Genomic DNA, 21145 nt, shown 5'->3' with positions numbered 1-21145 from the left:
TTGGATCTTTGCAATTTAGTATACTAAAACCCACTAAATCGTACACAAAATTGTGGGTATTGGTGGCCTTGTTTTACAGATGTGGGAGAAGTTAGGTATCTGGAAGCTTTTAAGGCCTCAAGAGTTAGTGCCATTTCTGTCAAACTTCTGATTTAGCTGAATTTCTGAATCCATGCCCTCTATTTGGTTATTTAATGGCACCTGAAACTCCTGTAATTTTCTCACCATGAGGTAGAGAATGCCCCTACTTTACAATGAAGTAACTGCGGCTGAGAGGGCTAGAACCTGGTCCATCTGACCCCACTCTTCTCTGGAGTTTCTGCAGTAGCCCACACGCCCCATGCCCCACCGTGTCTCCCGGACTGAGGCCTTTCTGAAACACACATTTGGTTGTATGGCTCCCAGGCTAAAAACCTTTCAGTGGCACATTACCATTTAGATAATTCATGTTCTGTGACACGGGATCTGGAGTCTTCTAGTTCCCAAGCCATACACGCCCTATTGTTTGGTTCCTCAGTCTACCTGGCAAACTTCTCATTTTTCAAGATCAAACGTGTTACCCATCAGATCCTTTCCTGTCTAGCAAGGCAAGTGCTTTCGTGTCAGTGTTGCCACAGAATCTTTTAACATGCCTTGAGCAGACTGTAAATGACAGAGCACCATCTCCTTTCTGCTTACGGCTCCTGTGCCCAGGAGAGGGCCTAGGATCTAGTCAGCATTGAACAAGGCAGAGGTTGGAGTCTTCACCATGTCACTGAAACTGCAGGTGTAGATTTGGTCTCCTGGGTAGAGTACAGAATCAGCACTACCCAGAGTTGCAGTAGGGTCCTAAGTCCCAGAAGGCTCATACACATCCCAGGCACTTCCCACATACCACTCAACAGGCTGATTTTTTTCTCTTTATTGTTAGACACAATGTATAAATACATAAAACAGAAAACAGCAGGGATCCTCTTGGGCCTCAAAAAACAGCAGGGAAGGAAGAGGTCCCGGCAACTTTTTTTCAAGTACAAAACATATTAGTGCCCCGACCAAGGGTATGGAAGGCAGGCCAGGGCCAGCAGAGCTGAACTAAAGGCTCCTTCCCTCTCCCAAGAGCCAGGACAACCCCAGGGAGCTCTCCACCAGCAGCCAGTCCACACAGGCAGAGTGCTGCCCAAGGGAAAACTCTACACCAGAGAGCTTTCCCCTCTTGGAGAGAAGGGCAGCACATAAGATAACTAAAAGCTCCCTCTTTCCATCCTTGTTCCCTTCATGGCTACAAGTGAGGAAAAGGAAAGTCGTGTCCCATGCACTCTGACCCCTCCCCAGCTGCCCTGGGCCCAGATGCCCCCATACTTGGCATTTACCAAAGCTTGTCCCAGCTCAGACCTTGACTAGACCCACCAGGTGCCCAGAGTTCGCTGAGGAGGGAAGGGAAGGGGAAAAGGCTGGGTGTGACACCAAACAGATCTTTATTTGCAGTCGTCAATGGGGCCGTTTCTTGCTGCTTATTTGTTTGCTGGCCTGCTCTTCTAGCTGCATGGCCAGGCGCAAGGCCTTGAGGACATCTGGAAGGAAAGGGTGGTGCACCCGGGGTTAGTGGGTCTCTCAGAGGCCTCATTCCCTCTGGCAGAGCTGCCATCACCCGCAGAAGCCCCATCCTCTGGCCGCACCCACCTTGCAGGGCTGAGAAGTGCTTGGTTTGCTGGGCCAGGGCACATTCTGCTTTATTCACAAAGGTCTCCAGGTCGTAGTCTGGCTGCTCAGCCATCTCGGAGAGCTCCAGCCAGCCTGGCCCTTCCTGCAACAACACAGCGCGAACCTTGTCAGGTCAATAATGACCAAACCAATCTAGCAAATCATTCCTAGGGCTCTACCATCTGCAATGCAGATGCCCACTCCTCCAGCCATGCCCCATACCCTGCCTCCTGATCCTCTCCCAGAAATTCTCAGCTTGAATTCATCCTCTTCCCCACCCCAAACTTGTGCGTGTGCCTTATATCAAATGAATGTTATCATCTGTCTTGATGCTCAAGCCAGAAATCTCAGCAAGAACTTCTTTCACCCTGCTTGTCCCCCAATCCTACTAATTCCACCCCTGAAATGGTTCTTAAATCTCATGCCCTAATTCCAATACCATGGCCATGGTCATAGTTGGTCTAGACACTAACATCTCTCTTGAACTCTAACAATCTTCTAACTGCTCTTAACTCCTAAGTGCCTCTACTCATGCTCGCCCCACATCCCGAAACCAGCCTCTATACTGTGGCCATAGTAAGGTACCTAAAGCTCTGATGTGACCATGTCACCACTCTGCTTTACTCTCTTCAAAGGCATCTACTGCCCTCATAACGAAGTCCAGGCCTTTAGCATCAGGTCCCAGCTGACCTGTCCACAGCCTTCATCTCCTTCCCTCATCTGCTCACACCTTTTGCTCTGGCCAGAGTGAACCTCTCATTCTTCCTGAAAGTACCACGTCCTTTCAAACATTTGTACCCTGAGCGTGCCACGGAGGGAGGACACATGTAGGCATTTATCCTACATGTTCCCTCCTCAGTTCTAAGTGCCCCGAGCTCTCCCCTCTGCTCTACACTCTGAAAGCCCCATTCTTAGGGACTTTCTCCCACTTGCTCTTCCACAGCAGGGATCACAGCAGTGGTAGCATCTACCACTTACTAAATGCTGACTACATGCTGGGGATGGCTGAGTGCTTTAAAAACATATCACTTGGGGGCTTCCCTGGTGGCGCAGTGGTTGAGAGTCCGCCTGCCGATGCAGGGGATGTGGGTTCGTGCCCCGGTCTGGGAAGATCCCGCATGCCGCGGAGCGGCTGGGCCCGTGAGCCATGGCCGCTGAGCCTGCGCGTCCGGAGCCTGTGCTCCGCAACGGGAGAGGCCACAACAGTGAGAGGCCCGCGTACCGCAAAAAAAAAAAAAAAAAAAAACATATCACTTAATCCTCAGATGTAACCATCTTGTCTTGCCCATTTTGGGGATGAAGAATCTGGGGGCCCAGTGAAACTCAATGACTTTCACAAGGAAATCAGCTTATAAATAGAAGAGTCACGATTGATCAAGTCTTATTTCGGGCCTGTTATCCATACTTCAGGTTTTTGGCCCTTGGTCTCAGCACAGGAGCTGGCATATAGAAAGTACTCACCAAACATTCACTGAACAAACAAGACAAGGTTACCCTCCAAACCCTCAGTCAGGAGCATGGGGTAGAGACACCAGCTCCAGCCAGAACGATGGAGGAAAGCCTATGTGTGCCAGGCTGGGGAAGGAGGTGCCGTAATCAGCTGCTCTAGAAGAGCAGCTGAAAAAATAAATGGAGAATTAAGAAATGCTGGTGTAGACGGCTGCCTCTTGACACCCCAGCCAGAAGACCCGGGGAGGGGCAAAGCCCAGGTCACAGTCAAGGAATGGCGCTGAGCCCGTGCTAGGATGGATATCCAGTCTCTCCCAGCCCAGGGCTAGCCCTCCACCTGTATAATCTCTTTGAGCTCTTCCATGGCCCTCTCCTCCAGCTCCCTGATCTGAGTCATGGCTTCATTGAAGCTGGACATCTGGGAAGACAGTTCCTCCTCTTCCTTGGAGAACTAAGGGGGCAAAAGCAGAGACACAACAGTGTGGACCAGTCCCCATCTCAGGAGGCCACGTTTCTGTCTTGCCTGGCCCACCCTGCCCCTTACGTTGCCTGTGCTCAGGGCCCCGTCAGAGCTGGCTTCCATCTCTTCTGTTTCCATCTGAGTTGGCTGCTCCCCACTGGGCCCACTGTGGGGGCTCAGCTCCTTGACCCTGAGAAAAGAAGAAGGTCTCAGATCCCACAGCAGCCTTCTTGGCACTCACGAGTGTGCAGCACCACTCAGATTGCGAGACTTCGAGGAGATGGACTAGCAGCTTTGCTTTAGCCTAGGAGAAGTCCCTCACTCACACTGCTCCCCACCAAAGCCTGAGGGGATCGGAAAAAACCTTGTAGCATCATATATGAACTCCCAGGCCTCAGATTCAGCGAGTCACAGAAGAGGAGACAATGGGCACTGAGTCGCCAGAGCTTCCTCCCCGCTCTCATTGCTGTCATTCCCTCCCCCATCCTGCACCCCCTCCCCATCCCACCTGGTGTAGGTACTAGTACCTGTCTGCATATCTTAGTGTATTTAAAGTATATTCACAGGAGCTTATGCCTGGTGAGATCATGGCGATCTGCAAAAGAGGGAATGGGCACTTAAACGTCAAGGATCACAGGGTAAGGGTGCTCTTGGAGAGGCTGCCAGTAGGAGTTCTTTAGGCTGCTAATACCCACGTGGAATTGGGGGCAGAACCCATTAAGCAACCACTCTGTGCCAGGCAACTTGCCCCATGAGCCCTGCAAACTAAGGTGCCTTAAAAATTGGTCCCTGGGGACTTCCCTGGTGGCGCAGTGGTTAAGAATCCGCCTGCCAATGCAGGGGACATGGGTTTGAGCCCTGGTCCGGGAAGATCCCACATGCCGCGGAGCAACTAAGCCCGTGCACCCCAACTACTGAGCCTGCGCTCTAGAGCCTGCGAGCCACAACTACTGAAGCCCGCATGCCTAGAGCCCGTGCTCTGCAACAAGAGAAGCCACTGCAATGAGAAGCCTGCGCACCACAACGAAGAGTAGCCCCCGCTCACTGCAACTAGAGAAAGCCTGTGCACAGCAACAAAGACCCAACGCGGCCACACACACACACACAAAAAATCACTCACAGTTGTGGCCCTCTATTTGCTAGGCTGGGAGCCAATGACCCCTGAGGGAAGCCACAGAAGAGACGAGGACTGCCTCTCCTGCTTCCCCAAAGGTCCTCCTTCTGAATTCTCCAGCCCCCTTTTCATCAGGTAAGGGAGGAATGACCTTCCCCAAAACAAGAGCTGCACGGACATACAATAAAGGGAGAAGACCCTTTCCTCCCCTCTTGGGTAGGCAAAGAGGAGCCTGGTGTCCAAAAGCAGGGGGTGAAGCCCAGTCAAGTTAGAGCCTAGAAACCCAGGTGGCCAAGAGCACCAAGCCTCTTGCCCAGGGACAGGAGTGCACCACCTCCAAAGGGACCCTACTCACCATGCAGGTCCTTGAGTTCTCCCCGATAAAGGAGTCCCTTAGCACCTGTGTCAGCTTGCTCTCGCGGAACGGGGTGTGAGCTTTGTTCTGTCCCAGGGCCCTGATGCATTCCTGGGGCACAGCAGGGGAAGCTGAGGTCCCCTCCCTCCTCTTGAGATGCCCACTCTCTCCCTCCCTCCCCCAGCAGCCCTCCAGGCCAACCCCCTCCCCTCCAGCTGGGCTCCACTACCTTCAGAGCCAGGAGACTCTTGTTGATTTCTGCGCCCTCCATGCGGGTCTGCCGGTCAGCACTGGAAGTGTCTGCACCTCGCTCGTTCCCTGCCAGATCCACCAAAGAGAACTTGCCATGCACTCTCCCTTTGGCTCGAAGAAGAATCTGGAAACAGGCGTGGGAGCGGGAAGAGCTGGAGTTGGCAAATGTCTGCCCAGAGGTCCTGTGGCAAAGGAGGACAAAGAAGGACTATGAGCTCCCAGGGTCACCAGCCACCATGGCACCCCAGGTTCCAAAGCAGTCAGTTCTCCGGTAGCAGAGGCACACAGGTCAGGACTCTAAGATGTCTTGTGTCATCCTGTCCCACTTCTGTCCTGCCCTCCCTCCAGCTCTGGACCTAGTGGCTTACGCTTGCAGTCAAAGTACTGGATTCTGTGTGAGGGCCTTGGCCAGACCCCAGGGCCCATAGGACATGGGGAAGCATGAGTTGCCTCTGCTGAAGGGCACACAGGGAAGGAGGGGCTGTCATGAACCACTTGCTGCAACTCAAGGGCCCTGGGGTGGGCAGCCCTCTCCCTGGGCCTCCATAAGCTGCCCAGCATCCACTGCACCACGCCTAGGGCCCTGGTAGTGCACTTCCCCACCTCTATACAGGAAGGGAGCTGTGGCCCCATCACTTCCAGCCTAGAGCACATCCAGAGCTCCTGTCTCCCACCACAGAGGGAGGGAACAGCAAGGAGAAACCCAGAGAAGCCAGGAAGCATGCCTTTGGGTAAAAGCCGGGGAATAAAGCCTGCCTTGGTCAGATTCAAGATACTTTGACTCGACCCTGATAAGTCTCGTCCTGGGTCATCGGCCCCATTGAGACCACTTAAGGCAGAGGCCTTCAGAGCCCGCACCAAGCCAGGGAAAGCGGCGCTCCGTGGAAACAGCAAAGGACTCAGCGCTAGTCTGTTACCTGACCTGGCATTAGAAGGTGGCCCCTTCCCCTGGCCGGAACTCTGACCTGCAGGCACTGCCTATGTCGATCATCTTGATGACGTCATCAGCACAGCTCACCACGTGCTCCTGCAGCCCCACCACCTGCACCTGCTGCTTGCCATCCTCTAGCACGCGCAGCTTGGCCTTCTTGTTGAGCAGGTCGAACAGCTGTGTCAGGCAGGGGAACAAGGCCAAGGCCATCAGGCACCGGGCACCCCACTGACTCCTCCCTCCTTCAGGGCCGGTCCCAGCTTAGACAAGGGCTGGCAGCAGGAAAGGCAGGAGAGGCCGAGCTGGGTTATGCCAGACTAGCAGCGGACAGTCCACTTGGGAGCTGAACCAGACTGCCTCAGTTTGATGCGACCCTGCTACTTTACTAGCTATGTGAACCTGGACAAGTACTTAACCACCTAGCCTCGTTTCTCATCTGTACAATAGTGACAGTGACAGTAATACTTCCTAGTAGGATTGTGGTGATGAGCTGAGACAAGTAAAGCGCTTAGAATAGTGCTTAGCACCTAGTAACATCTTAATAAGCAACCCTAGCTATTATTATTATCTAGACCCCACTTGGGGAAGATGACTCTGCAAAAGCATAGAGGCAGAAAGATACATAGACATCTATAGAGAGAACACGAGTGTGAGAATGGGGAAGAGAGTTATGAGGGAGGTGTGTGGAGGGAGGACAGGGCACACACAGGCAAACCTCCCATCTGAGAGGTGGCCCTGAGGCATATTCCTGCCATACTTGTTGAGCATGGGTACCACCCCACCATTGGATGAAAGCTCCCACACGTTTGGGCGAAGTGGCCCAGAGGCTTGACAACCCACAGGTTGTTTGGCTTCTACAATTTCTAGCCAACCTCAAGGTTTCTGAAACTTCAGGGGCCCCAACAGCATAAACAAAGGGCTCCCCGCCAGCTACCTTCCCATTATAGATCTCGAAGAATGTCACATAGACTTCCAGGCCGAGGTTCCGGTATCGGGGCTGATTCTTCAGGAGGAAGACGTCCCGGGCTGTGAGGAGAGAGGCTGGATTAAGTAAGCAACCTGCCCTTCTGTGCCCAACCCCACTGTGGCAGAACACACTACTTACAGGCCATCGCATAGATCCCTTTCGATGCGTTCTGGGCTTTCCCACAGAGGTCTCCACCCATCGTCTGCAAAGGGAGGGGGCAGAAGACCGTGGTAAAGGGCCCTTGGCCTAGGCCAGGGCACTACTGGCTCCACCACCACAGTGGGCCACACCAAAGCTGGGAGGGGAGGCTGGACCTACTAAGGCCCCTCCTTGAACCTGGCACAGCAAAGGCATCTGGAGATGGGGCATCTGCACTGAGGGGATTTTCTGCAACAAACTCATTGTCCTCCTTTTCAGAGACCCAGAATTCCGCTATGGGTAGGCTTGCTCTCTGCCAGGCCTGAATACTCACATGAGTCTTACCACTTCCTGTCTGGCCATATGCAAAACAGGTTGCTTTTCCCCCTTCAAAGATTGTCTGTACAAGTGGCCTTGCTGTGAACCTAGGAGAAAGGATGGGGAAGAGTGTACATCTCTCCTCAAATGTGCTCCCTGGGACATGGAGCACAAAGCAGGACTCCTGGAGGCCTCCTTCCAAGCATGAGCACACCTCTCACACAAAGTGGTCCCACCTGACCCCATCCCCACTTATAAATTTGAAATTCTCCTAGCCACCTGGGGAGAGCTGGACCGACCTGCCAGGAGCAGGCTGATGGTCCACACTCTAACTGAGCACCTCCTCTACCCTGGAGACACAAGGTGAAAGCTTGAGCTTAGCAACCGACTTCCAGCATAAGATATGCTACAAAGATCAAAGAAACCATCTAAAGTAGGAACCTAAATTATTTTAGGCTTTGTGGGCCTAAAATAGGTCTCTTCCATATATATACATACATACATACATAAATATACATATATATTTAATGATTCTTTAAAAACACAAAATCCATTCTTAATTTGAGAGCCATATAAGAAGGGATTGCAAGCCAAATTGGTCCATGGACTATAGTTTATCAACCTCTGGTCTAGAGCAGTGCTGTCCGATAGTAGCCACTGCCACACATGGCTATTGAGCACTGGAAATGTGGCTAGTGTAACTGAAGAACTGAATTTTTTTTGGCCACACCGCATGGCTTGCGGGATCTTAGTTCCCCAACCAGGGATCGAACCCAAGCCCCCTGCAGTGGAAGCACAGATTCTTAACCAGTGGAGTGCCAGGGAAGTTCCTGAAGAACTGAATTTTTAACTTTATTTAAACAGTCGCATGAGGCTAGTGGGTGCTGTATTGGACAGAGTAGTTGCAGAGTTTGCTGAGTCTGCTAAGCCCAGTGGGAAATGGGTGGCTGCACAGGACATAGGAAGAACCCCTAGGGCTTGCCCAGCCCAGCTTCAAAGAGTGCAATGGGTAATACCTCACTTCTGTCCACTCAGAAGCGCGGGCCACTAAAGCTGAAAAACGGGATGGGACAGCCCCAACAGGGCCTTCCAGGTGCTGGGAGCCAGAGCCAGCTCTGTGTCATGGCCCATCCAAAGAAAACACAAGAGGAAGCCAGGAAGGGCTTCAGGGTCAGCATGTCTGTGAGCGTGAGTGTTACCACAATGTCCCTCATTGGAAAGAGTAAAGTGTCAGGGGGAAGGAGGAGAAACAAAGAGGCAAGGGACTAACCTGTAGACGACTTCATTTGAAGCTGTTTCATCAAATGCGAAGTCAAAGCAGAATGCTTGGTTCTCCAGGTACTTTGTTAAATCCACTTTTAACTTGGGCTCATGTACCAAGAGGACACTCTTGCTAGGAACGGAAATCACATCAATTTCTTTCTTGGCCAATTCTGCAGAAGGACAGTATTTCAGGGGATGCTCCCTGGACACGGGGGAACCCACAGTCAGTCCAAAGCCTCATTCTGACTGAATAGGGCTTACCTTGTTTATTCAGCGGTCGTTTCCTAACACAAACACATATCCTGTGCTCTTCAATCTTCGAGGATGAGAAAAGACAACCAAGAGCAAAAGGTCAGAGCAATACTGAAAGAAAGCTTGTCCACAACCCGTCCAGTTCTAATCCCAAGTTTGGCTCAGGCAAGGGCCAAGATCTAACACTGGAACCCACTATGCCCATAGTTACTCTGGAGCGTAAGAAGGCAGCTCTGAATTTTCTTCCCAGTTTCCTCACTCTGCTGCCTATAGGAGGGTTCAGCATACTTTCATGATTAGTAGTAAGAATCTAGCCAACCTACTGAAGCAGGGAGGATGGGGGTGTGGGAGTTGATAAAGATCAGACTCTCCTATCTAGGCCTCACTAGCTCCAGCCCACCAAAGGGTATTAAAAAACCCCTTGAGGGTGAGTGAAGATTCCTGCACGCTCTCATTGCTTTAAGAGATGATTCTGTCTCTCACTTGTACGCCTACTCGGGAAAAGAATCTGAAAAGGAATCGTGTGTGTGTGTGTGTGTGTGTATTTACATATATATGTAGAGAGAGAGAGACTCAATCACTGTGCTGTACACCTGAAACCAACACGATGTTGAAATCAACTATGTTAAAAAAAAAAATTGTACACCTACTCAGGAAGGAGAGGTAGAAACCCTTTGGGATTACTTACAGGATCAGTCACAGTAAGTGGATGACATTCCAAAGTAGCCCGAAATTCTTTAATCATCCGGGAAAATTCCCAGTTTGGAAAGCTGTTGTCATACTCCTGTTTGGGATAGGAGTGAAGAAAGACTGACTGCCAAGATGTTAAGTGCTCTCAGGCCTCAGTGCTAGGAACAGCAACAACAGCTCTTCATATGCACACAGCCCTGCAGGGCTGACAAGCCCCCACACGATCTCACTGCCCCCAACTCTGGCTCTGGGCAGAGAACCCAGGAACAAAGTCTTGGGAACAAAGATTGGCAGGGGGCCTAGGCATGCACCAACCACTCTAGGAACTGGGGCAAGAGCCACTGTCCCACATCTTAGGAGACCAGCAGGCTGGGATTCCCCTGTGCCATTAACCCAACTAAAGGGAAATAATCCAAACTGGAACTCCACTGTGGCACCCCTGCATACACACAACTAGGAAGTCGGGGGAGGCAGGCAACTGTGCCCAGCAGCCCACTGGACACTGAACTGTGTGATGTGCGTGCCCATTGGACAATCAGCAGCAAACATTCCTCATCTGAGGGCCTTCAGAAGAATATCTGAATTATTTGTTCTCTGAATCCTGATGAGAAACTAGTTAAACTTCTTGGATATCAGAACTGGAGCCTCAGAAATGCTGGGGCCAAACTGTTATCTCTGTGGCAGACAAGGTTTCAGTTAAGGATGCCTGTCCAAAAACCTTTGCCCTTGCTTCCCAAGAAAGGTACCTGAGCTCGTTTTATTCTCATTTCAGAGTTCTGGGCTCTTTTCTCTTCTCGCTTGTTCTTCATTTTTTCCATTTCCTTCACAATACAAGATTTCCTCCGAACTAGGGGGAGAAAAAAAAAGGAAGCCCTTTCTTTTACCTGTCTAGGCCAGCCTGTTCTTCTCTGGCTGTTGTGTTGAGTCCTGGGCCTTTCCCAGGACTAGGCCTTCTCTAGACCCTTGCTCTTATGTCACCATATGCACGGAGAGGAAGCAACAGCTATGACTCTTGGGATGGCCAAGCCCACAAGAGACTTGCTAATGTGGGCACTCCAGGTCTAACCCAAGCTCTCTCTATGCCTCTGTGGCATCTTCTCAAAAACCAGAAGAGGTGAGATCATCCCTGCTTGGTCTTGGTGGGCACTCTGGGCTGTTCTTCGGGTGTTGGCCAAGACTTTAGCTGTGATAGCACCTCAACTACATCAGAGGGCTCCTGCCACCTGGCAGTGACAGGGTCACCTCTTGTGAAAGATTGATTCCGTGGCCACAGGGAAACACGACCCCATGTGACAAACATGGTTTGAATTCAGGTGCCAAGGCAAGCCAGGTGTGGGACAGGCTGTAACTACCTATCCTGCACTAGGAGCAGGGCAGCAGACAGCTCAGCATGTCTACCTGAGTTCACAGGGTTTGCAGAAGAGCTGCCTTGGACGGAGGAATGGACTTGCTCTTCCACCTCCTCGCTGACCATCGTCAATGGTATCTCAGCCACTGCAGGGCAGGAGGGCCTAGGGGGGCCGGCTGTGGGGGAACAAGAGTCATTGGAGAAGCAGGCAGGCATACGGCAGCCATGCTCATCTGAGCCCTAGCGGGTCATAGGCCAGGAGGAAGGCTACCGACTGCCAGCTCAGCAAGGGCTCAGGCTCCTACCGTGTGAGCAAAGCTCAGGCTTTTTCCTGCATCTCGGCCCACACCTTGAACCCAACAAGTCCCTCCACAGGCGCTGGCTCCTGGGGTCAAGAAATCTTAAAGAGGGTGGTCGGGGCAAAAAAAAAAAAGAAAAAAATCTTAAAGAGTGTGTGAGTAGCTCAGTGTGGGCTTCACCATGAAGGGAAAAGCCTTTAAAGGCCTGAACTCTTCAGGCTTGACCAAGCATGGGTTCTCAGGCCAGGCCAGGCCTTTCTACTCATTTAGGAGAAATTTCTGACTTCAGAACCCAGGTGGTTAACAGGAGCAAGGACTGAAACCCAGGGATAATGGGAAACTGAGCAACAACCAACCATATATTTTTTTAAATAAATTTATTTATTTTTATTTTATTTATTTTATTTTTGGCTGCGTTGGGTCTTCGTTGCTGCGTGCAGGCTTTTCTCTGGTTGCGGCGAGCAGGGATTACTCTTCTTTGCGGTGTGCGAGCTTCTCATTGCGGTGGCTTCTCTTGTTGTGGAGCACAGGCTCTAGGCGCGCAGGCTTCAGTAGTTGTGGCTCACGGGCTTAGTTGCTCTGCGGCATGTGGGGTCTTCCAGGGCCAGGGATCAAACCCGTGTCCCCTGCGTTGGCAGGTGGATTCTTATTAACCACTGCGCCACCAGGGAAGCCCCAACCAACCATATTGATTCAACCCAGAAAGGTACAACCCATGGTGACTCACTACTTCCCATACCTGGTCGTGACCCTTTTGTTTGCCTTCACTTTATTAGAGCTGAATTTGATACACATTAAATGTAATGATTACAAAAATCACCTACTTTATTTACTAATAACTAGTAAAGTTGACAATTAAAAATGTTTGGGACTACCCTCTACCCTGCTGGTGCAGTGGTTAAGAATCCACCTGCCAATGCAGGCGACACGGGTTCAATCCCTGGTCAGGAAGATCCCACATGTTGCGGAGCAACTAAAGCCCGTGCACCACAACTACTGAGCCTGCGCTCTAGAGCCTGTGAGCCACAACTACTGAAGCCCGCGAGCCACAACTACTGAGCCTGCGAGCCACAACTACTGAAGCCAGCGCTCCTAGAGCCCGTGCTCCAAAACAAGAGAAGCCACCACAGTGAGAAGCTTGCGCACCGCAACGAAGAGTAACCCCCACTTGCTGCAACTAGAGAAAGCCTGCGCGCAGCAACAAAGACCCAGTGCAGCCAAAAATAAATTAAAAGAAAAAGTTTTAAAAACTCCATTTATATAAAGTCAAAAAAAAGAGAAAAAGTTAATTTATGCGATCTGAAGTCAGGACGTAGGTACCCTTGGGGGCTTAGGAACTGGGAGGGGGCCTGAGGGGGACTTTTGGGGGTGCTGGTAATGCTCTGTTTGATCTGGGTGTCAGTTACATGAGTGTGTTCACTTTGTGAACTATGTAGTCAACGATAGGTTTACTCTTCTGTATATATATTACGTTTAAATAAAGTTTAAAAAGTAAAGTGAGATGATTTCCAGACAAGGGAGCAGTGGGGCAGGAGCAGAACAATACAAAAGCCAGAGAGTGTAGGAATCCTAGGATATTCTAGAACAGGTTCAGGGCGATGTGTGAGGACCACTCCAGGGCCTCAAACAGGGAGAACAGATTCATTACTCACTGGGAACTGAAAACTGCTTGCGGGAACTTGCAGATGCAGGCAGTTCCACCTCCATATCATTCTCCTGAGTGGTGATGCGAACCTCTGGGACAGTGGACATGCGAGTGGAGCGGCCTCGGAGACCTGAAGGACCAAGGGCAGAAGCCGATCAGTGCAGCATGATCAGGAGAGCCAACAGGCATAATAGAGGGGCCGTCGGGGGTAACCCTCCAAGATTCTATACAGGAAAGGAGCCCACCAACTCCCCATTCCTTCCACCCAAGGAAAGGAAAAATTAGAAAGGCCAAGTACTAGTGACCCCAAAACTAATTTGTTGCGTTCTGCAATCTGAGAGCTCCTGAGGGCTCCCACAAGAGCATCTGTCTTGAGTAAATGGAGGGACCTACAGACAATCTGAAATCATTTCTGGAGACGTAGACCTAATCCCTGAAAAAAAGCATTCTTAACCTTAGCAACAGCACCTACCATTCTACAATCTTCCCATACCGCGAAACATCATGAGGTAAGTATCAGTATTCCCAACTAATGGAAGATGACATTAAGGCACAGAAAAATTAAGCAACTTGCCCAATGCCACTCAACTAGTAAGCGTCAGAACCGGGATGTGAACCCAAGACTGCCAGATTCCAGTCTGGGGTTTTTCCACTGCTCCAAGATATTTTACAGAGCCAGGCCTGGGCCACATCTTTAGAAACCATGGGATCAGCTACATGAATTTTCTGGAATCTTAAAAGAATGCTTAACTGAGAGAAACAATTGAGTTATACTTTAATTCTTGCCAATTTCTACCCATCTATATAGTTTCTCTCCGTAAGAAAGAAATAATGCACCTATAAATAAAAGAAGTAGTGAATTTGGAAATAAAACACTGGTGTCATATAAGTAAATATCAACTTGTACTGAATTTGAGTTTCCTAAATTTGGGCTGATCTGATGGCTCTATATAATCCCTATTTTTCATAAAGAGCATGAATTATTATAATTTTCCTATTTCTCAAAAGATCTATAATCTTGTGTTTCATTTCTACTGTTCAATATCATGCACATTCATTAAGGCTTTTTTTCCATTAAAAGGAGCGGTGGTAGCATCCTTTCGTGTCATGCACGTGGAGTGGGATGGCTGCCACCCCCACCTCTCTTGCAGGCCCTTACGGTGGTATAGCCTGCAAGAGAGGGCCAGCAACACACCAGTCATGCCCAGCTGAAGCTCAAAGCTGCACCACCTTTCACCTTGGGCCCCCGGGAACCTGAAGCTCCAGGCATGTCATTTCTGGGCCCAAGGTGGCTGTGTTATGTCAAGGCAGTGATACCCCCTGGACTGGGACAGGCTGTGAGGTATAGCTGGTTCTGGGTTATAAGCTGGATTATTTGGGCAGTTTGTGCCTATAGCCACCATCACAGATGACTGTAGTCAAAGTAGGTTTATGCTGACTCCTTCTGCAGAGAAAGCCCAACCTTCTGTTGGAGTTCGAGGCATTGCTATTATCTGTCCAATCTCACCCCACCCCCAGATCACCACAGCACTGCCAACTCTACTTCTAAATGGCCCTGACCTAGCTTTTCTCACAGCCTGCCCACCACCTCACTCCAAGGCATGTTGTTCCCCCAAGGAGAGAAAACAAGCCCACAATGGCTGATTACTGCTCTGGATTCCACAGGCCAGTCAGCAAATTTCCCAAATGCACCAAGTCCCTGAGAGGTTGGCCTAAGTAAGAGCTGTAGGTTGAACTGTTGAATTCTTTCTCTTCTTTTCTTTTTTTTAAACTGCTTTAGAGGTAGGACTGACATATAAACAGCTGTAGATATTTAATGTGTACAATTTGATGGGTTTGGAGGTAGGTATACACCCATGAAACCATTATCACAATCAATGCGATAAACCTACTCATCACCTCCAAAAGTTTCCTCCTGCTCCCTTTGTTTTGTATTTTGTTTTTTCCTTTTGTGGTAAGAACACTTAACATAAGATCTACCCTCACAGTAAATTTCTAAGTGTACAATACAGTATTATTAATCATAGGCCCTATGTTGTACATTAAATCTCCAGAACGTCTTTATCTTGCATAACTGAAACTCTGCACCCTTTGACCAACACCTCTCCATTTCTTCCTCCCTGTAGGTTAGATTCTTCCTCACTGAGGAAGATGCTTGGAAGACAGGGCAGGACTCAGCCCACACAAAAGCCACCTGCTAAACTGGAGCAATGAGTCTACTTCACAGCTTCCTGAGCTCCAAGAACATCATTCCTGGCACAAACCCCAGGACAGTGAACCAGTAGAAATCCATTTACCTTCCTTTGGAGCGGGAATTTTGGAGCTGACTGATCTGCGCTTTTGTTTCTGAAAAACAAAACAAACCACCACAATATATGGCTCTTATCAATTCTCAAGGGCCTATCCTGGGCCCATGTGCTGTGCTAAAGAACTAAGCAGCCCCAGAAAACAAACCAGCAAAGAGCCAACAAGCCAAATGGGGCACTGGCTGCAGTCAGGTGACAGGCACCTACCTGAACCGTTACATTCTCCTGCAGGGGCAGACTGTCCTTTGGGTGTAAAGGAAGAAGCTGTAAGATTTCTGGGTTTATTGCAGCCACATCATCAAAATCAATCTGCAAGGAGCAAGTAAAAGCTTCTGTGAACAACATAGCTTGTTCAATCCAATTGCATCTCTGCAGTCAAGGCTACCCCTAGATTCAGACTTTATAAACTTTAAGTTCCACCAAGTACTAATAGCTATAAACAAATATTTATTCCCTAGTCGTGTCCCTGGGGACAACTCAAACTTCACAGCAGGTTCAAACACACCTAAATAGTACCAACTTGATTATTTCTGTTTCAAAATGTGAAAGAGCTGAAGCATGTACTCCAGGGTGAGAGCTTCACCTCCTACATATGCAACCTTTATGTATTAATCAGCTATTCAAACACTTATTAGGCATGAGTAAGGCTGTAGGGGGAAGGTATTCAAAAATGAATTAAGACATGTATCGCCCTTGCTTTCAGTGAGCTCATATGCTAGTGGGAGACAGAAGCCATGTGCACAAAGGGCTAGAAACCAAAGCAGCATGGGATAGACGAGGAGGACAGAACCACCAAATGCAAAAGCTGGCGAGTACTTCAGTAGCCAGGCTTCTATCCACTTTTCTTGGACAGCTACAGACCCTTACCCTCCCCCACTCCCCCGATTCCAATCCCTAAACTACGGAGAGCATAAACAACACAGGAGACCAAAGTTCTGACATTAACTGATCCTCACTTTGATGATTCAGGAGGAAGGAATAAGAGTGAGAGTGTGAAGGCAGCGAGACACTAGGCAGGATCATAGAGTGGGGAACTGCCCCATTTGTCCCTGGCACTACTTTGGAAGGAGTGTGTAGTATAAAGAAAAAAAGTTGATTGGGATCAGATCTTGAAAAGGCTTTAATTCCTCACTAAGAAGTTTGGACTTTATTCCAAAGGCAATATTTAAGCTGGAGTGAGACCCAATAAGAGCTGTATTTCTAAACGAACAACAAAAACAAAAATAAGTCACACGGAACTGCTAATAGATGGTTGAAAGGAATTTTAGGAACCTCTTGATTCAAGGACAGATAATGTAAAGAATTCAGTTCTTCTATTTCTCAGATATACCACCTAAATATATGCATACCTACCATAAGGCACGATACTAAGCAAGCCCTTTACATGTGTTATCTGTTAAGCTCCACAGAAGAGGGTCCAGGTCTGTCTTATTCACTTCTGTATCCCCAGTACCAAACACACTGGCTGGCATTTTGGAACCAGTACAAATGGATTTGTTGAATAAGTCCTCAAAACAACCCAAAGTAAGTAAATATTATCATCCTCATTTTAGAAATGAGGAAGTTGAATTTTTAAGAGGGACAGAAACGTGCCTGAGAACACATTAAGTAGTGGCAGAGCCAGACTCTAAAATCCAGGTTTTCATACTCTTAGCTTGGTGACCTCTTCACCACACCACAATGCCTCTAAAACATAAATATCTTAGGCACATCCCTCCTCTTCTCAAAATCCTTCCAAGGCTCCTACTGCCTACAGAATAAAATCTTAAACAACTTACTGCAAGAGACAAAGACCCTCTAGTTTCCTTTTTTAGTCTTTTTGCTGCTGCCAAGCATCCTTGGTCTTCCTCAATGCCCGGAGCCAGCTTCTTTACCAGTCCCCATGAGGGCCATCTCACTGTTTCTGTTAAGCTTTCTGGCCCCCACAGGCCCAGCTCATCCTCAGTGATTTTCCACCTCTGAGCTGCTCTAGCATTATTCATCTGTAGTTGCCTTCTATTATTTGGTGTTTCAGAAACATACTTTTGTCTCCCCAACTAGATTATCAATTTTGCTCCCCAAATCAATATCATAGGTAGTGTGCACTCAGAGCTAGCTTGGGTGAGCAAGGTTTTAGAATTCTGTGCAGTTTACTTTCTAGAAACACAACAGAAACTGTTGATTACTTCAATTTAGAACAGGCCTGCCTAAATAAAATCCCAATGCATTCAAAGAGGACCATATTTAAGATTAGGGAGGACAAGTCGACATCAAAAACAAGGCTGACACAAGTTCCATTTCCACACACATCTTTTAGGTAGGAAGGTGTTAAATGTGGTACAGGCATACTCATAGAACCTACCTCTTTGCCCTTTGTGGCTCCTCCTTCTGTCCATTCCACCGAAACGCAGGATTTCTCCAAGTTCACAGTCCTTACATTGGCACTGTGAATTAAGCCTATAGTATGAAAAGATCAGAGTTACCCATCTTTTTCACTTTTAGGATCCCACAGAGACTCTTAATGTAGAGTTGGCCTGAAGGAAGGGACAGTTGACTTTCTTTCTAACCCCAGGAGACAAATCTCCTGGCACTTCACCCTTGGAATATCCCACAGTGAGGTAGGCAAGGAACAGTTCTTAAAACTGAGCTGCAGAGGATAAGGACTCATCCCTACTCAAAAGAGAGCCTACTGTGGGGTGAAGGTATGTTTGGGCAGGGGAATCACTCTGGTGCTTAGTGAGCAGTTCCTCAACACAGCACTGAGGCTGAGCTGCTTAGGTGAGCAGTTCCTCAACACAGCACTGAGGCTCTAGCGCCCTCAGGTTTCCCTATCTCACTCCTGACCTTTACGTCAGACCATTCTAGTGATATGGGTATTAGACCTGCCAGAGGTGAGGTAGCTGCTCAACTAAAAAAGAGAGGGCAGGATTGCAAGCTCCTGAAGAGCAGGGATCTCGTCTGTCTCGTTACCCTGAATCCCAGTATCTGACATACTGCAAGTGCACAGCGTTTATGGGAGAACAGAGGGGCCAGAAAGCCGAGGTCCCTGCAAGAGCAGGGCAGTTGCAGGGGTGAACTTTGGAGGGGAAATGAATCCAGCAACCCTGACGTCCCAGAGAGGTCCAGTGACACAAAGGAGCTCCGCTCATTCCTGGAGGACGGGGAGGGGACCCACCGCCAGTGCAGAGGCCCCTGGCCCTGGTAGAGAAGACTGACTGCCAGTGCGGAGACCTAGACCTGGGGGGGTGGAGGGGAATCCCCAATAGTGATTCAGGGCCTGCTGTTTGGGGAGGGGAGGTAATCTCTGCCGTCTCAGCCCACGGGTCCCCTTGGCCTCAGGACCCCGCCCCTCACCATTACTGCGTTGTATCTTGATGGCGAGACCGGGAAACAGGCGAGCTTGAAGAAGCGACGAGTCCATGGGTAGGCAGGAGCTCCGGGAAGAGAAACGCGAAATGCCAGAAAACCACCACTCTACCAACACTGCGAAGTCTTAACGCCGCGTAAACCGCCGAAGTTTAAATCCCGCGCGCCGGCGTCCCTAAACGTCATCACGCTGTCGCCGGCCTCTCTTCCGCCAATCAGCGGCGCCCTGCGGAGCCTGTTGGGATACGTAGTCTCCGGGGGGGGGGGCGCCTTCCGGGGCATGGGACCGCCCACTCGTCAGACCACAGCGGGGAACGCAGGGCTTGCAGAGAGATTGGGGAGCCGTCGCGGCCGGAGGGGACAGATTACAGGCATTCAGAGGGTTGCAGTACTGCTGGGGTTCCCTAAACTGAGAAACCTCAAGATGGTGTCTCAGAGGGAGGGCTCACGGGTCCTACAGTCATGGGTTCGAATCCGAACTTCTTTAGTTGCCTGCTCCGTGACCTCGGACAAGTTACAAACTTTCCCTCTTCACGCAGTGGGGAGCATGTTTCCTCCCTCGCGGAATTACTGCTAAGTTTCAACGAGGGGCTATCACTTACAGTGAATGGAAGACCAGATTCACTAGCTTTTTATCGAGTGTCTACCACGTGGTAGGCATGGTGCAAGGCGCTGGAGATAGCAATAATGAAAGCGACACGTAGTTCTTGCCCTCGAACTAACATTTCTAACGTGAACAGGGGACAAAAAGAAGAAAATTACAAGTAAATTACGATATGTAGTAAGTGCTCTGAGGGAAACCGAGAACTGGAATACAGAAAAATGGAGGAACCTACTTTAGATAAAATAGTCAGGGGAGAAATCTTTGAAGTGATACTTAACCTGACTCTAGAGAACAAGGAGGAATGTCAAAATGAAGGGCAGGGAGGTGGAGAGGCTTCCAGACTAAGATCTGAGAATGATATATGCAAAGGCCCTGAGGTGGGACAGAACTTGATCTTGAAGAACTGAAAGAAGCCTGTATGGATAGAAGGCAATAGGTGAGGGGGAGAAGAATGAGATCAACTTAGCATCTTGTATCCCATAGTAATATTATAATTTTGGCTTTTGTCCTAATGAGAAATCATTGAAGAATTTTGAGCAGAGGAGTGACAAGATCTGAATTACATTTGATTTTATGTTTATTGGGCTTGCTGCTGTGTGGAGAACTGATTTGAAGGGGGCAGGACTGGAAGTGAGGTGACCTAGTAGGCAAGAGATTATAACCGGCCTAGCCTGGGGCCGTGATACTGGAAATGTAGCTAAGAGGATGGATTAAAGGTGTACCTTATTTGGGAGGTGGAAAGGTGGAGTGAATGGGTCTTGCTGATGGGTTTGTGAAAGGATTTCGGTCTAAAATGAAACAGGAGGATCTGAAATGGAGAATCTCACAAAGGTACCCTCCAAAGAATGGAACTTAGAGACTGATTTCCCATAATTGCCTGGTTTACAGAAAACAGACTTATTTCCTGACCAATGAACATCCATCAAGAATTACTCCCCATCCTCAAGCCAATTAACTTAATACTTTAGGACTCTGGTCAGACTTGCTTCTGGTCCATAAACACAACTCTGCCCAAACCCTCAACGGACTTGCTTGTATCTTGCTACAGCATATGTTTCTCAAATTGCAACTCAATTTCTGGTAGTTCGAGCTTGCCTTGGTTTGCCTCTGTTTAGGTTGACAGGTTGGATACGTGGGTGAAGGAGAAGGGATAATCATGGATGACTGCTGGTTTCTGGCTAGAGCAACTGGGTGGGTGGTGGACTATTTCTTGAAATAGGAGAGTGGGGTTATGAAGGAAACAGTTTGGGGGGGGTAGGTCAAAAGCTTCACTTTGGTCATGTTGAGTCCAAGATATATACAAGACTTCAGAGTGGAGGTGTCAGGTTAGCAGTTGGATACACGAATTAGGAGCTCAGGGAGAGATCCAGGCCAGAGATAGAGATTTGGCAGTCATTTTAGGTAGATGTATTCAGAGTCCTGGAACTAAATGAGATCTCCTAGGGAGAGAGTATAGATGGAGATGAGAAGAACCATCATGGAGCCATGGGGGCATACCAGCATTTGAGGGAGTGCAGAGGAGGAGCAAAGGAGATGAGATTAGGGCGGTTTGAAGGGATGAGGAAAACCAGGGAGTAGAAGTAGAGGAAGGAATGAAGGAGGAAGTAACTTTGGAGAACTGCAGTAAGGACGGGCAAGATGAGGACATGGAAGTATCCTTTAAATTTGCTAGCACCTAAGTCATTGGTGACCTTGAGCAGTCTTGGTAAAGTATTGAAGATGAAAGTCA

General features: G+C 49.1%; 1 protein-coding gene across 2 annotated transcripts; it reads right to left on the bottom strand.

The window, feature by feature from the left end:
- Window positions 1–886: 886 nt before the first annotated feature.
- KIF2C (kinesin family member 2C) lies at window positions 887–18977 on the bottom strand. Of its 2 annotated transcripts, XM_067725892.1 has the most exons (21): window positions 18801–18977; window positions 17809–17903; window positions 15675–15776; window positions 15459–15507; window positions 13169–13291; window positions 11268–11393; window positions 10616–10716; window positions 9868–9963; window positions 9189–9243; window positions 8935–9097; window positions 7681–7771; window positions 7347–7410; window positions 7176–7267; window positions 6276–6418; window positions 5288–5492; window positions 5059–5169; window positions 4117–4184; window positions 3674–3779; window positions 3467–3580; window positions 1660–1783; window positions 887–1550 (listed from the first exon to the last, which is right to left on the bottom strand). In XM_067725892.1, exons 1-21 carry the CDS (start codon window positions 18865–18867, stop codon window positions 1468–1470), a joined length of 2178 nt encoding a protein of 725 aa, XP_067581993.1. In that variant the 5' UTR covers window positions 18868–18977; the 3' UTR covers window positions 887–1467. The 2 variants fall into 2 exon arrangements, with proteins under 2 accessions (XP_067581993.1, XP_067581994.1); XM_067725893.1 differs by lacking the exon at window positions 11268–11393.
- Between the last annotated feature and the right edge of the window lie 2168 nt (window positions 18978–21145).

The sequence above is a fragment of the Pseudorca crassidens genome, chromosome 2 (assembly GCF_039906515.1).
Source record: "Pseudorca crassidens isolate mPseCra1 chromosome 2, mPseCra1.hap1, whole genome shotgun sequence".
Lineage (NCBI taxonomy): Eukaryota > Metazoa > Chordata > Mammalia > Artiodactyla > Delphinidae > Pseudorca > Pseudorca crassidens.
Note: the sequence above shows the minus strand (reverse complement) of the source record. Positions and strands in the feature narration are given on the sequence as shown.

Excerpts from the sequence above, each read along its gene's own strand:
- KIF2C (XM_067725892.1), bottom strand. The coding sequence starts at position 18,867 with ATGGACTCGTCGCTTCTTCAAGCTCGCCTGTTTCCCGGTCTCGCCATC. Across the intron at positions 9,244-9,867 it reads CACTTACTGTGACTGATCCT|ATTGAAGAGCACAGGATATG; the intron begins GTAAGTAATCCC and ends TCATCCTCGAAG. Across the intron at positions 4,185-5,058 it reads AGAACTCAAGGACCTGCATG|ATCGCCATGATCTCACCAGG; the intron begins GTGAGTAGGGTC and ends CCTCTTTTGCAG.